Below are 14,781 nucleotides of genomic sequence, written 5' to 3' on the forward strand. Positions count from 1 at the left end.
GCAGGCAGCGTCGTCCTGCAGTGTGGCTAGCCAAGGGCCAGAGCAGACGCACATTGGGGGAACGGAGTTGTTTGTTCACCGATCACAAGATAGAGGAAACACCTTCCTAACCGTCCAGCAAGCGAGACTTCCCTTAGGGGAGCGTTCCCAGACGCCCCGGAAGAAGAACTGGACCTTAGAGACAGGTGCATCAAGCCCAAAGGGCCCTTTGCGCGCCAGTTATAAAAGTTACCATCAGAAGGGCCCTAATGGTGACCTGATGGCCCGTGAGAGCCGGTCCTACCTCCCTGACACCTCGCCGGGCTCTCCCCCACCTCGCCCCAGAGGCCCCACCCCCAGCTCGCGGCCTCACCCGCTGCCAAGATGCTCTGGGGGCGGAGGCCCGGGGACCCGGGGAGGCCCCGCCTGACTACGACCTCGGCCCAGAGCGCCGAACTCTCTCGTCCCACGCGGCCCGCGCAGGCCCAGGCCCGCGAGCCCCTCCCTTCATCTCTCCCCGCCCTGGCGGCGGGCGCGGGCTGCGCTCGCTCGCAGCGACCGGGCCCGCAGGCGGCCATGGCGGCGGGCGCCGGGGCCAGGCCGGCGCCGCGCTGGCTGAGGGCGCTGGCAGAGCCGCTGAGCGCCGCGCAGCTGCGGCGGCTGGAGGAGCACCGCTACAGCGCCGCGGGCATCTCGCTGTTCGAGCCGCCGCTGCAGCTCTACTGGACCTGGCTGCTCCAGTGGGTCCCGCTGTGGATCGCCCCCAACTCCATCACCCTCCTGGGCCTCGCCGTCAACCTGCTCACCACGCTCGTGCTCATCTCCTACTGCCCCACGATCACGGAGGAGGTAGGGCCCGCCCGCGCCCGCTCCTGGGCCGCGCCGTAAGAACCCCCAACTGCTGTCCCCAGGAGCCCCTCGTCCCCCGTCCGACTCCGCCCCAAGTGTCCCGCAGTCCCGCCGCCGGAGGCGCCCAGAGAGCGGGGAGACCCCCACGCGGCTCAGCCTCCCGGGGGCCGCGGAGGGGCGGACACGGCCGCTGCCCCCGCGCCGCGTCCGCTGGGAGACTCCCCGGGGCCGCCTAGAGGCTGTCACGCCGCTAACCCCAGTCCCATGTCCACCCTGAGCCTCTCCCAGATGGAGGGGCTGTCAAGGTCACTGCGAGCCGGGTACCAGCCTGCCTGGCCGCCACCCCATCCGGTGCCAAGCTGTGGGATGAAGGAGCAGTGACACAATGGGGACTGAACACCCATATCCCCATCCTGCCTGACAGCAGGGCTTGTGGTCAGGTTGGCCAAGGCCGAGATGCCCTTTGGACACTTACTATCTTATGTTTCTCAAGGGTGTGCTAGTGATCCAGAAATTACTGGTAGCCCTGATCAAAGATAAGTTACTTTGAAGAGGTAACTTCCTCTGCTTCCTTGACTTTTTCGTGGAAAACAAACTAAGGTGTTAGCAAGGTGATAATCCTTATCACCAGGGATCACAAAAGCCAACAGATTTTATTAGCAATCAGTATTTGACCTGTGTATCAAATAAGAAGAGTAAATAATGTGGGCTTTGGACAACTGTTAATGAGAAGCACCCCTTGGGCTGAGTGTGGAGGGCTTAGGAAGCAGAGAGGGTCCACTCATCTATAGCCTTTTAGAGTATACGGATAAACGTTACACTGCACGTTCTGTGACATTGCTTTCTCCTCTTTGCCCTCTAAATAGTGAAATCCCTTTATAATCATATTTGAGTGTATATAGGTCCTGTGGAGAACTAATGTGAGGTTGGATAGCAGGAATACAGTGGAAATATCCCATGCCTTCCATGTATGCATCCATTTTTAAAAATAATTAACACAGCCCACATTTTAAACAGTTCTTGTGGACTGACGGTTATGTTTATTATACATGATTTTTTTGGCAGAAATTCCCATTGTTACTCATTTCCATATTGTTTGAAAAAAATAAGTTGCTTTACTTTTAGGCTAGAATGAAAAGAGTGCTGGGTTAGAAGTGGAAGACTTGGGTTCTAATGTGGCTGTGCCACACCTTGCAGAGACCAGTTGGTCTGTTTCCCCGTGTGTAAAACAAAGTAATAGCTGCCAAACCAATTTCACAAGGATGCAGTGAGGGCCAAATGATATATTACCTGCATATAAACATAGAAAATTATAATTTGCTCAACATATTAAAAAGATTACTGTTCTTAAAAATGTCCTGAAAATATGTAATAAAATTTAGTGTTTCTTGGGCCAAGATTTGGCTAACAGTATTTGGGTGTTTCTGATATTTGTCAATTAAATTGTGAACTTTTCAATATTATTATGAATTTAAGAACCACTTGTGGAACACTTACAAAGAGCAGGGCATACATACAAATCCAAGAGATTCTATTTAGGGACGTCAAGGAGAGCCTGATGGAAGAGGTAAAACTATGATTAAATAATTTTTAGGTGAAGCCTCATTTCAAAAAAAGGGAGCCACTTTTCCAAAAAAATAAAAAATAAAAAAGGGAAAAAAATCAGAATGATCCAAAAAGGGGCAGTTAGAGTTAAAATAATAAGATGAAACTGAGAAGAGTTTCTAAAATGTATGTCATTGCATCCTGCACATGGTTCTACGTGGCTAAAGCAGTGAAGAGAAACACCATTACAGGATTCACATTGCCTGTCTGGTAATTCTAGCAAAAGCATGAAAGAAGCATAAGGGTTCAGGCTGTTATGTTTTCAGGTTACAGAGCTAGGAAATGATAGGATCAGGCAAGATTCAGATCCTAGTCAGTGTGACACCAAAGCTTATTTTTCACATATACCTCCACTTTCTTGTTTGGAGTTCCTGCCTTTTTGTATGTGGTATGTAGGAAAAATACCTTGTATCTTATGTAATATTCATCAGGTATGTAAGTGCTCTCATATCCCTTGTTGCATTTATGTCTTAGATCAACCCAAGGAGGCTGGCAAGTTTTTTCCCTTCCTAGAATGGCCTTTCCATTCATTTTGAAGTCATGGTAGTACTATGTATTTTTATGAAGAGAAAATTGAGGTCCGGAGAGTTAAATGACTTTAACCTGGCTTGGAACTTGTTTCTGATTCTTAGACTTACGAATTCTTAGTGCTTTTCAGACTTGAGAGATTGCTTCCACAAAGGGTCAGGAAAAATACTTAAGATTTTTGGATTTAGATGTGTAGGCTTATCTACCCATGTAATGCTGACTACATAGCTATATTAATAATATTTGCTCTATTTTTTAACTACTGTGTTATTTTCTAGGATATGACTGGGGATGAAGGGAAATTAATAGAAAGAAGTTAAATGATGGAAGTTAAGCGTCTACAACTGTGCTCTGAATTGCATTTCATACCACCATTTCTGTTAAGGAACTTTCCACTCCAGCCAAATCAAACTGCTTACTGTATAGCAAGGATTTCTTTTCTTCCTGTCCTTCTCTTTTCTCCTTCCTTTTCCCTTCTCCTGTGCAACTTCCATCGTTTAATGCCCAGTTCTAATACTGCCTCCTTAGGAAAACATTTCTTCCTCCTTGGCGTCAAATCAACCACTTAATCCTCTCAACTCCAATAATAACAACAATGATGAACATTTACCTGGTATTGACTACCTACCTGGCATTATTTTAAGCTGCTTTTGTCTATTTTCTCATTTAATCCTCTATAACTTTGTGAAAAGGTATTATTACTATCCCCATTTTCTAGATGAGGAAACTGAAGGGAAATTAACCTCTTCCAAGGTATACAGCTTTAATGGAGACCTGGATTCCAACAAGAAAGCTATGTTTCCACCATAGGACTTTGTAGCTCTCTAGTGGAACTTCTCCATTTCGGTTATGTATGTGTCCTTACTGAGCAGGACAACCTGCCAAAGTTTAAATTCAGACAGCGATTGCCCACTGGTGCCTTTCATAAAGCAGAGGTTTAGTAAATATTTGCTAAATTATTAACTGCATGAATGAAATAACAAAATGTAATCTTGGGAGATCATGCTTTCCCACCCTTAACCAGTTTTAGCTGGCCTTGGATTAAATACTTATCAGTTGTGATTTTAACAAGAGTAAGCAAGAGTTAGGGTGAGTAGAGAAAACAAGAACCGAATGGCCTCCTCCTTACCTTGATGAAGCAGTTCTATCTGAATGCGGTTCTGTCCTTGGCGGTCATTCCTTGTCCGTCTAATTCTAAAATAGAATCATAGACTCCAACAGTTTGAAGGACCTTAGAGCTTATTTAATGCAATTCCTATGTCTGCATATGAGAAAACTCAGTGATTTGAATCTAGTTCTTCAAGCTCTAGCCTCGTAGCATTTCTCTACCACAAAACACTCAGACACCTGTTTTTGGCTGATATAAACTGTGGCACCATTCTCTTTTAAGTTTATTTGAGTAGATGTTTGTGCTCTGCCCTCTTGGTCTGTGTATACAAATCAATGTCAGTGTCTCTGTTAACAGTATGTTTATAGCTGATATGTGCCCAGCATAGAGCTAGGTCAAGGGCATGGAATAATTTCTTTTATGATAGAAAGTTGAACCAAAAAGCAAGTATATCTGAGGAAGTCAGAAAGACCTTAAGAAATGTTTTAATCCCTGTCTTATTTCAGATTATAGTTGCCTTTGCACTATAAAGAATTATTTGTTGGGGGAATAATAAGAAAAGGCAATAATCTACAGATTCCTTCTCAACTTTTTATAGGTTTCGTTTCTTTGAAATCTAGTATCACTTAGATCCCTTTTTTTTTATCACTTAGATCCCTTTTTTTTCCTTTTTTTTTAAACCAGCTCAATAACTTATCAAGCATCATTTGTTAAGGCAGGAATGTTGTAAGGGATTGGCCTCTCTTTCTAAAACAAAGTATAAACTCCAAACTTTCAGGAGGTGAAAATTCTAGAAGCAGGGCAGGTATTAGAGTGAGGCAGGCAGGCACTAAGGCCTCAGAATTTACGCAGGCAAGTTCACAACCCTGGGAATAAATGTCCCCTTAAATTCTGCAGCCAGTGGGCCTCACTTTGCCTCACCCAAGTCCTGTCCCTGTCTAGAAGGAACTTCTGCAGGTGGAAGTAGCTTTTCTTTGAGATTTGCCTCTTTGATTCCTGTGGTTTTGCTATACTTGATTCCCAAGGACTAAGCTGTTTCTCCTTTAAAATTCTGGCTCAATGTAGATAAAACATGGCATTGTAGTGTATAGGAAGAGCTTTAAATCCCACTCCTGCTATATTTGACCTGGACACAGGGCTTGCTTCGACCACTTGGGTTTTCTGAAGTTAAAAAACAGGACAGAGGTTAAAACACCCAATACAACTGATGATGATAGATCTGGCCTGGAGAGTCTCTTCCTTCCTGTTCCCCATAGCACAGTGAGTGTGGCATTTTCAACAAGAACTCTAGTAAGAACTAAAGGAGGTTTTTTTTGTGTGTGTGTTTTTTTTTTTTTTTAAAAAAAGACTGTTCCGCAAGAAATATAAAAAGAAAGAAGGCTACCTTTCAAAGTACAAATTTCCGATGTCGTGAGGATTTTCTTAGGCCCTGAAGTGCTGGTTAAACCGCATTGGTGTGCTGCCTGGTTTCCTTCCCCCAGCTTATAACCTGCCTCATTTCCTGAAATCCTGTGTTCTCTCAGATGCTGGCCCCTAACCACAGCTGAGGCCAAAGGTCCCTGTTGAAACCAGTAAGCCCCCAGGACCCTTTCTGATTGGTGTGAGAACAATCTTACCCTTCCTGACACCAAATGCCCTGGAGCCTTCCAGGCCTCAGGGGAGCCTCCCTCTGTAAACAAGGAAGTGCCTCATCCACCACAGTTAAAAGTCTTAACTATATCATAGGCACGTAATAGGGGTTAGAGCAGTGTCAGAGTAGCAGTCTATTAGAAACTCCATGAATTTTCCCTTTAAAAATCACTAGAACCACCGACTGGGTACAAAGTCCACCATTTAACACCACACCAGCATTACATTTTTTCACATATGCATGATTTGTCTTCCAGTTTTCTTTCTTCCTACCTGTTATAAATGCAGTTTCTATTTTTATGGAGAGAGAAGTCAGTTGATGTTTGGATCATTGAAATGTCCCTGTTACCAGCTGACCCAGTAGCTACTGGTTATATAATATCTTTTGGATATGTATCAACTCATATCCAAGGTTATTTAAAGCAAAAACATACATTTTTTTTTTTAAGTACAAAAATTCATATAATTAGGCAATGAATAGTTCCAGTATTTCCTAAATTTTAATTTGGGAAGATTTTTGCTTTTGTGTATTACCTATACTATTTTTTATTTACTATTTTTCTTTCATCAACTTTAAACCTACTCTTTTTTAAAGATTTAGACTCATTTGAAGCCTTGATATCTATAAAATCATTGATTTGATAGCTATGGTAGCTATTTTTAAAACTATATTAAATAAATGATTTTCCAAAATACATTAAAATAAAGACATAAATGTTAAAATGAAAACTTTACCCATGAATCACCTAAAATTATCTTATGTAGTATCACTAATGACAATTATAATAATTAAATTTTACTGAGCTCCTTCCATAAATCAGGTACCTTTCTAAGCACTTTACATATAATAATTCATGTAATTCTCACAATAAGGCAGGAACAGTGATTATTCCCGTTTTTGATAGAGATTGAGGCACTGAGAGGTTACATAACTCATCCAATTCACTCTGCTTATAATGGCAAAGCAGGGATCTGGGTGCAGGTAAGTCCAGACTCCACACTCCTAACCACTCTGCCAGGAAAACCTGGGGTATGTATTCTTCCCTTTGGAAACCATTTTAACTGATAGATTACCAGGGAACCTACTGCCTAGTCGGAAACATTTAGATCATCAGTTAGTTTTAATCATCTAGTTGTTTAGCTCCTGTGGTATGTACGGCAGATTTTAAAAACAAACAACATGCCTCGTACCCTTGAGAGGATTATATTCTAATATGAATAGGGACCTTGGAAACTAGTCTAGTATTTTTATCTACAGAAGACCTAAGACTGTGTTCTAGAAAATCCAGTATTTTAAGGTCCGAGCTGTAAGTAAAGTTTGTCCAGTGAGCAGGGATATTCTCATTGACACTTTCTAAGTCTTGTCTTGACGCATGTGCTCATTCAAACACATGTATAAAAATGGGTATGATATCCAGCGTGAATAATTCATCCACATATGAGTGTTCTCTCTGATCCAGAGTTATTTTTAACAAGAACAATTGCCATATCATCTGGTTCAGACCTCTGGTTTCTCTATTCTATAATGAATAATACAAAGCTATAATTTAACTAGAAAAAAGTAAAATTTCTCAAATAATTTTATACAGATCTTTTTCAGTGGTGTAACTGAAAAGTGATTTAAATTTATTAGTTTGTGTTTTTTAATGACTAGGGGTAATGATTGATCCTTAGTAACTATCTTGTTTTTTAGAATAAACTTATATAATAAATAATCTTTCCTGAAGTCATGTAAGATTCATCGTTAGTAAAGTTATTATGTAAATTGTGACATAGCCACGTAATTGAATACCATGCAGTTATTTAAAAGAATGATTGATGTAGATCTGTATGTTTGACCTGGAAAGATTTCTATGATATATTGTTAAATTCTGATCTTAAAGGATACAGTAGATATTAAGAATATTATATAATTTAAAACTTTAAATGTTAGGAATCTAATATTACCTGAAGTTCTACTCTTTGGAATAGGTTCCTTCAATAGAAGTATTCTGATACATTGCTCATGACTTTATAATGCATAACGCAAGCCTGAGTTTTCCATACTTCCATTTAAAATTTTTGAAAATAAGTTTACATGAAAACTGGAATTGAGTTGGGGTGGCTCTGTCCATCCTGCAATTACACCCAAAGGGGAGACCCCTGGAAGGAAGGGTGTTGCTGCACCTCGCCAAGGGGATCTCCAGCCTGAGGCCTGTTTTGCAGAGATAACAGATTAGAAAAGAAGTTGAAATTTTGCAAACTATTCAATAGCTTCCAGGTGGGAATGGAGGTGATGACAGCAGGGAAAAGAGAAAGTAGCTCAGGCTCCTGAGGCCTTGGGAAGATGGGAAAAGGAGTGAGCTGGGTTTTGGTGGATCAGTGTGCTTTTCTGGGTTTAAAAGATAGGAAGCCTCACGAGACTTGCAGCCATTTCCTGTGGCTCAGTGCACTTGAAATAGTCTTGTGTGAGAGAGGGGAAAGTGCTTCTCAGCAGACTTGACGGGACTAGGAAGTCTGTGAAGTAAGACTCCAGGTGGGAAAGGCCATCCAGTCCTGTGGCAGGCACAGAATAGATCTCAGAGCTTAGGGCAGGTCAGAAGACCTGAGTTTGAATCCTGGACCCAGTCTAGCTGCTTGTTTTGATGTGACTTTATCACCACTCTCTAAGTTTCACTTTTATCTTTAATGAAAACAACATGATAATGACTGCCCTGTCTCTGGATTGCTATTGTATCAAATAAAATACATTTTTTTTAAATGTCCTGTGTTGTACTGTTTAAGAAATGTTATTACCTTTCCAATTTTATCTCGTTAGTAATTACCTATGGATTGTCTGTCTGAATAAACCTTTTCCTTTCAGGCCTCTACCTTGGTTTTTGCCTAGACCTCTTCTCTCTTTTCCCTCTTTAAACTACCCCTGCCCCTCTTTACCTGCTTAAACTTTAAATGTAACTCCTGTAGTATCCTAGTGAAGTAGTTTTAAACTAGTGAACCAGACTTCGTTTCCTTTTTCTAAAGGAGGGGCAGAGTTCTCCCCCAACCATGGTGTCCAGGAGTAACCAAATTTATTTCAGTATGGATTTCCATTAACTCCTTGACCTTTAGACTTGCCAGCAGCCAGTCTCCCAGAACAGAGGTCAGAATTAAGGTTTTTCGCCCCCTCTTTTCCGCCTCCCTCCCACACTCTGGTTCAAGACATTGTTTCTCAGTCTAGTTGTGTAGGACACAGCTCCCTGGCCCATGCCGGTGTTATCAGCCTTGCGCTCCCCCCGGCTGAGGCAGTCAGTCGCCAGTGGTAGGTCAGCCGCTCACAGCAGCTCACGGCAGCTCTCGCTGGCCGCCGGCCATTCACGCTGGCCACTGGCTGCTCATGGCAGCACACGGTAGCCCATAGTAGCACACGGCAGCCCACACCGGTGATCTCGGCGTTAGGAGCACGGCGCTCCCACCACCTGAGCCACCCGGCCAGCCCAGAATTAAGCTTTTAATGTGAAAATTTGGGAGTGTTTCTTGAGAAGCCCCAAATTTTCAATAAAAGAAGGTACTGTGCATAGAAAGGAGAAATGGAATATAACTGTCTCCTTTTGTTATCAAAATTAAAACAATATAATTTTTCATAGTAGGAAAAATGGGTAAGAGCTGGATGGTTGGAAAAAGAGTTAACAGGATTATTGGAATCCTTTTAAAAGATTCTAGGTAGTTTATTTTGTTTTTTATTTTTGTACTGTCGTGATTTCTCAATTCTGTTTTTAGCCCTCTCTTAAATTGTTTCATAGTTTCCAGTAAGTCTTTTAAAAACATGCTAAACAAAACTGAATATGACATTTTTATGTTTATAACTCAGGTTGCTTTTATTCTTAAGTTATTTCTAATTTATGCTACTTTTCTTTTAAATAAAAGAGACTTAATAAGTCCTTTTAAGCAGTTGGTAGTATAATCATTAGTGCTCGGCATTTAATATTAACAAATCCTGAAACTTTTATAACGTTAGTTCAAAGTAAACTTCTATTTACTTAGAAAGATTGAGGAATAGGGTAGGAGGTGGACTGGATATTCATATAATTACCACATAAACCATACTTAAGTTGATAACTTAAAAATTGTATTTCCCACTAAAAGTATGCAAAACAATTTAATGACAATAGCTAACTTTACTGAGCACTTACTATGTGCCAGGTTATGTGTAAAGAGCTAAGAAATTTTTCATCAGATACAACTGTAAGTATTATTTACATCTTACCTATGAGGTAACCAAAGTTCGGGGAGTTTAAATAACTTGTCCAAGGTCACTTGGCTATTAAATAACAGAACCAAGGACTCAAACATGGATCTAACTTTAAAACCTGAGTTCTTAACAATTTTGCTATTAATTCTTCTCTAAGACAGATTTCTGGGTTGACTATTGCTATTATAATACAGGTCCCTGAGAAAGTGGAATACTACATTTATAAAGTACTGAAAGAAAAGAATGATCATTTGTAAATATTTTTCTCTCTCTCATTCAAATTGGATTATTTCTGTTGATCTATTGTCAAGTTTACTGACTTGTTCCTTTTTCATTATTATCTGTGCTTCTGTATGTAATGTCATTTTTCCTTTGGCTTTTATGGTTTTTCTCTTCGTGACTGATTTTCAGTAATTTGATTACGATGTTCCTTGGCAGGTTCTTAAAAAATATTCTTCTTGGGGGTTTGTTGAGCTTCTTGAATATGTGAGTTTAAAGATTTCATCAAATTTGGAAATTTATTAGCCATTCTTCTTCTTGTATTTTTCATGTACAACCCTCTCTCTTCTCTCCTTCCAAGACTCCAATTACACATATATTAGACTGTCTGTTGCCCCACAGATGACTGATGCTCAGTTCAGTTATTCTTAGACTTTTTTTCTTTCTGTGCATCATTTTGGATAGTTTCCATAAGTAGCCTACAAGTTCACTGATCTTTTCTTTTGCAGTGTCTAATGTGCTATTAATCTTATTTTACATTTCAAATATTGTATTTTTCATTTCTAGAGGTTTCACTTGAGTCTTTCATGTTTTCCTCTACCTTCTTGAACATATGAAGTATATTTATAACTTTTAATGTCCTCATCTGCCAATTCCATTCCTGGGTTTGATTACACTGATTGATTTTACTCCTACTTGTAGATAATAGTCTCCTGCTTCTTTGAATGACTAGTAATTTTTGAGTGGATGCCAAACATTATTAGTTTTAATTTTGGGGATACTAGATTTTTAAATTATTATCATCACTCCTTTAAGATGTTGTACTCTGTGATAGTTACAGGTAAGTTGACTGGCATCAGCTGGATCCTTTTGAGGCTGGATTTTAAGTCTGTTAGGGCTGTCCAGAGAAGCCTTTAGTCTATTGCTAATTTATCCCCACTGCTAAGACAATACATTTCTGAGAACTCTACCCAGTTGAGGTCTTTCTACTGTGCATAGCAGGAACACGAATGATTCCCAATTTTGTGTGGGCTTCAAGAATTGTGCGGCCTTGTGCTTTCCAGTGGTTCTTTCCCTGACCTTAGTAGTTTTGTCTCATTCAGGCACAGGCTGGTTCTCAGCCAAAGGTACCCTTCTATAGATCACAACTCGTGCCCTTCTCTGAGCAGCTTCCTCTTCTCCCATGCTCTGCTCCACAAACTATAGCTGCCTTGACCTTCCTGAACTCTGTGTTTCTCCTCAACACAGCAAGATCACTGGGCTCTGTTCGGGTTCCCCATTGCTATGCTATGGCCTAGAAACTGCCTCTGGGCAATAAGCTGGAGCAGCCATAGGGCTCACGTCATTTGTTTTCCCTTCCTTTAGGAATCACAGTCCTGCATTGCCTGCAATGTCTGTAAACTGTTGTTTCATTTATTTTATTGCTTTTCTAGTTTTCTAAGGGGGGAGAGTAAATCCAGTCCCCTTATACACCATCATGAATGGAAGCAGGGTTCTGTAATTTGTCTTTAAGGTCTTTTTTCAGAGCAAAGACTTAACCGAATAATTTCAAAGCTGATGCCATATATGAATAGTATCATGTTAAAAGACCTGTGGACTAAGAATCAAACTCAGGGTCCTAATCCTTGCTCGGTCATTTAATTTGTGCTTCTTACAATATGGACTTCTGTGACCCAGATGACTTAGAGCAATTCATTTGATTTCTCATTTTAATTTTCATCTTTAAATGGAAGATTATGAATCTTTTGTATAACATACTGGGGTAATATCAAGTATGAACACAAGAAAGTATGTTACTTGGCTTATACTGAACTATTTTCAAACAGAAGTTAGCTTATTGCCACTTAACAGTCTTTATTATTTACATTTATTTTTAGGCACCATACTGGACATACCTTTTATGTGCACTTGGACTTTTTATCTACCAGTCACTGGACGCTATTGATGGGAAACAAGCCAGAAGAACAAATTCTTGTTCTCCCTTAGGGGAACTTTTTGACCATGGTTGTGACTCTCTTTCCACAGGTAAATTAACTATAGTGTTTGTTTTTTAAATAATGGCTTAAAAACTAAATGAACTGATCTGTTTGGTCATTTTCTTTTGGATAAGTGTACATTTGGAGCAGTTTTGCACAGCGTATTTTAAAAGTATCTTCAAGAATTTATTTTGTTCATTGTACCTTATTTGAATGCCAAGATTATGTACCTTAAAACTCTGTTTCTGAATAGGACAGGGTAGTTTTTTCATTAATTATTTCTAGTTCTTAATGGTTCTTAAATTTTGTTTCTTTCAGTATTATTTATGGCAGTTGGAGCTTCAATTGTTGTTCGCTTAGGAATTCATCCTTACTGGTTGTTTTCTGAATAATATAGGCTAGTTTTTTCATTAATTATTTCTAGTTCTTAATGGTTCTTAAACCTTGTTTCTTTCAGTATTTATGGCAGTTGGAGCTTCAATTGCTGTTCGCTTAGGAACTCATCCTGACTGGTTGTTTTTCTGCTCTTTTATTGGAATGTTCATGTTTTATTGTGCTCATTGGCAGACTTATGTTTCAGGCGTGCTGAGGTTTGGAAAGTAAGTATGTATTTTAAGTTGTACATTTAAAAATGTAACTGAATTTATTTTCACAATCTATTATACTTCATTTATCTATAATAAGGGACAAAGCTTCAATCAGGAATTTAATTGGTGCATCCATAAATGTTATACCTAATATACATACTAATGTTTACCTGTATGTGAGCACATATTGTTCTATAGGTTTTTTCATATAACAGTGTAGTCAGTTGATAATTCAGTGATGGAACTGAAGGTGAAAATAAACTAAGGCTATAGAAATTTTTACATCTTTGATATTTAATATATGGTTAACTAACCTCTGCATTCAGGAAGTTTATTTACAAACATCTTTTCTATTCTTTGTCCTTCCTTTTTAGAGTGGATGTAACTGAAATTCAGGTAGCGTTAATGATCGTCTTTGTGTTGTCTACATTTGGAGGAGCAACAATGTGGGACTATACGGTAAAACTGAGTATTTAAATTTATATTTAAGTACTTTTTAAATATTTAGGGAAAATATTGCATTATTAATTTTCTTTAGAAATCCTTGGCATTGTATTTATTATTCATTCAATTTCTTAACCTTTTCTCCTTGTTTTATAATTTTATTATCCTATATATCTTATTAAGGCATTTTCCCCCTATGCATGAATATATTAGTCCATAGAAGAAAACAACCCCATTTGTCTAATACAAAATTAAACACACTAGCTGAACTACCTTTTCCAGGCCAAAATGTATCTCATAAAATAGGTATTTAGAAAAGTAAATTCAATAAAATATTTTACATTTTGACACTTGTCCCTCAATATTAGGAAAGAAACGTTGCTAATTTGGATTTTTTATAATCTACTATGAGGTGAAATTTCCCATATTAAAGGAGTGTTTTTATTTTCTGCTTGTTGCTGACCTCAGTATTTTGACAAAGGTTGACTCTCAGGAAACTACTGTCGTAAATTCGTGCTTTGCATAGGAAGAAACTATAGAGACAAATTATTCTGTGTCTACAACCTAAGTCCACAACACTGGCTGACTCACAATCTCAAGAGTTAAGAAAAGGAATAAGGATAATATCAATAGTCAACAACTAACATTTATTCAACACTTACTGTGTTTCTAAATACTTTACTAATCACTGTTTCATCTGACCCTCAGAACAATACTATAAAATAGATACTATCATTTTTCCATTTTATAAATAAGTTTTAGAATGATTAAGTAATTTATCCAAGAATATATAGCTAGGAAGTACTGGAGCTAGGAATTAAGTAGACCGATTCCAGACTCTATGTTTTTAATTACTAAGCTTTATTGTATCACCAGTAAAAATAGACATAAAACTAAACACACTCTTTCCATAAAATCCCTTGGTATTTATCCAAATAAGTTGAAAACTTATATCCACACAAAAACCTGAACACAAATGTTTATAGCAGCTTTATTTGTAATTGCCAACCCTTGGAAGCAACCAAGGTGTTCGTTCAGTAGGTGAATGGATAAACTATGCTACATCCAGGAAATGGAATATTAGTCAGTGTTAAAAATAAAGAGCTATCAAGCCATGAAAAGACATGGAGGAACCTTAAATGTAGAGTACTTAGTGGAAGAAGCCAATCTGAAAAGGCTATATATTGTATGATTCCAATTATATGACATTCTGAAAAAGGCAAAATGATATAGTGAAAAGGTCAGTGGTTGCCAGGAGGGACAAACAGATAAAGCCCAAAAGATTTTTAGAGTAGTGAAACTATCGTGTATGATACTATAATGGTGGATACCTGTCATTATGCATTTGTCCAAACTCATAGAACATACAACACCCAGAGAGAGCCCTGCACTTTGGGTGATAATGACGTGTCATTGTAGGTTCATGGACTATAACAAATGTACCACTCTAGTGGGTGGTATTGATAGTGGGGGTGGTGAGGGGCATATGGGGACTCGATGTACTTTCCATACAATTTTGCTGTGAACCTAAAATTGTTCTAAAAAGCAAGTCTATTAAAAATAATGAGATTTCTCTAGGGCATTTTAGTTTCAGAATTGCCAATTACAGTTCACATCACTAGGCTCAGAAATCGACTTTGGGCATATTTT

At 39.2% G+C, this 14,781-nt stretch overlaps 1 protein-coding gene across 5 annotated transcripts in view; it reads left to right on the forward strand.

The window, feature by feature from the left end:
- Positions 1–14,781, forward strand: part of CHPT1 (choline phosphotransferase 1) — a 24,009-nt gene continuing 9,228 nt past the window's right edge. The window contains exons 1-4 of one of the 5 annotated variants that reach the window (XM_019732086.2): positions 1–828; positions 12,002–12,149; positions 12,558–12,699; positions 13,062–13,146. In XM_019732086.2, coding sequence (XP_019587645.2) covers positions 364–828; positions 12,002–12,149; positions 12,558–12,699; positions 13,062–13,146 — 840 coding nt within the window. In that variant the 5' untranslated portion in view covers positions 1–363. The remainder of the gene's footprint in view (positions 829–12,001; positions 12,150–12,557; positions 12,700–13,061; positions 13,147–14,781) is intronic. The other 4 variants (XM_074326219.1, XM_074326218.1, XR_012494069.1 and 1 more) reach the window with 4 other exon arrangements.

The sequence above is a fragment of the Rhinolophus sinicus genome, linkage group LG02 (genome assembly GCF_036562045.2).
Source record: "Rhinolophus sinicus isolate RSC01 linkage group LG02, ASM3656204v1, whole genome shotgun sequence".
NCBI lineage: Eukaryota > Metazoa > Chordata > Mammalia > Chiroptera > Rhinolophidae > Rhinolophus > Rhinolophus sinicus.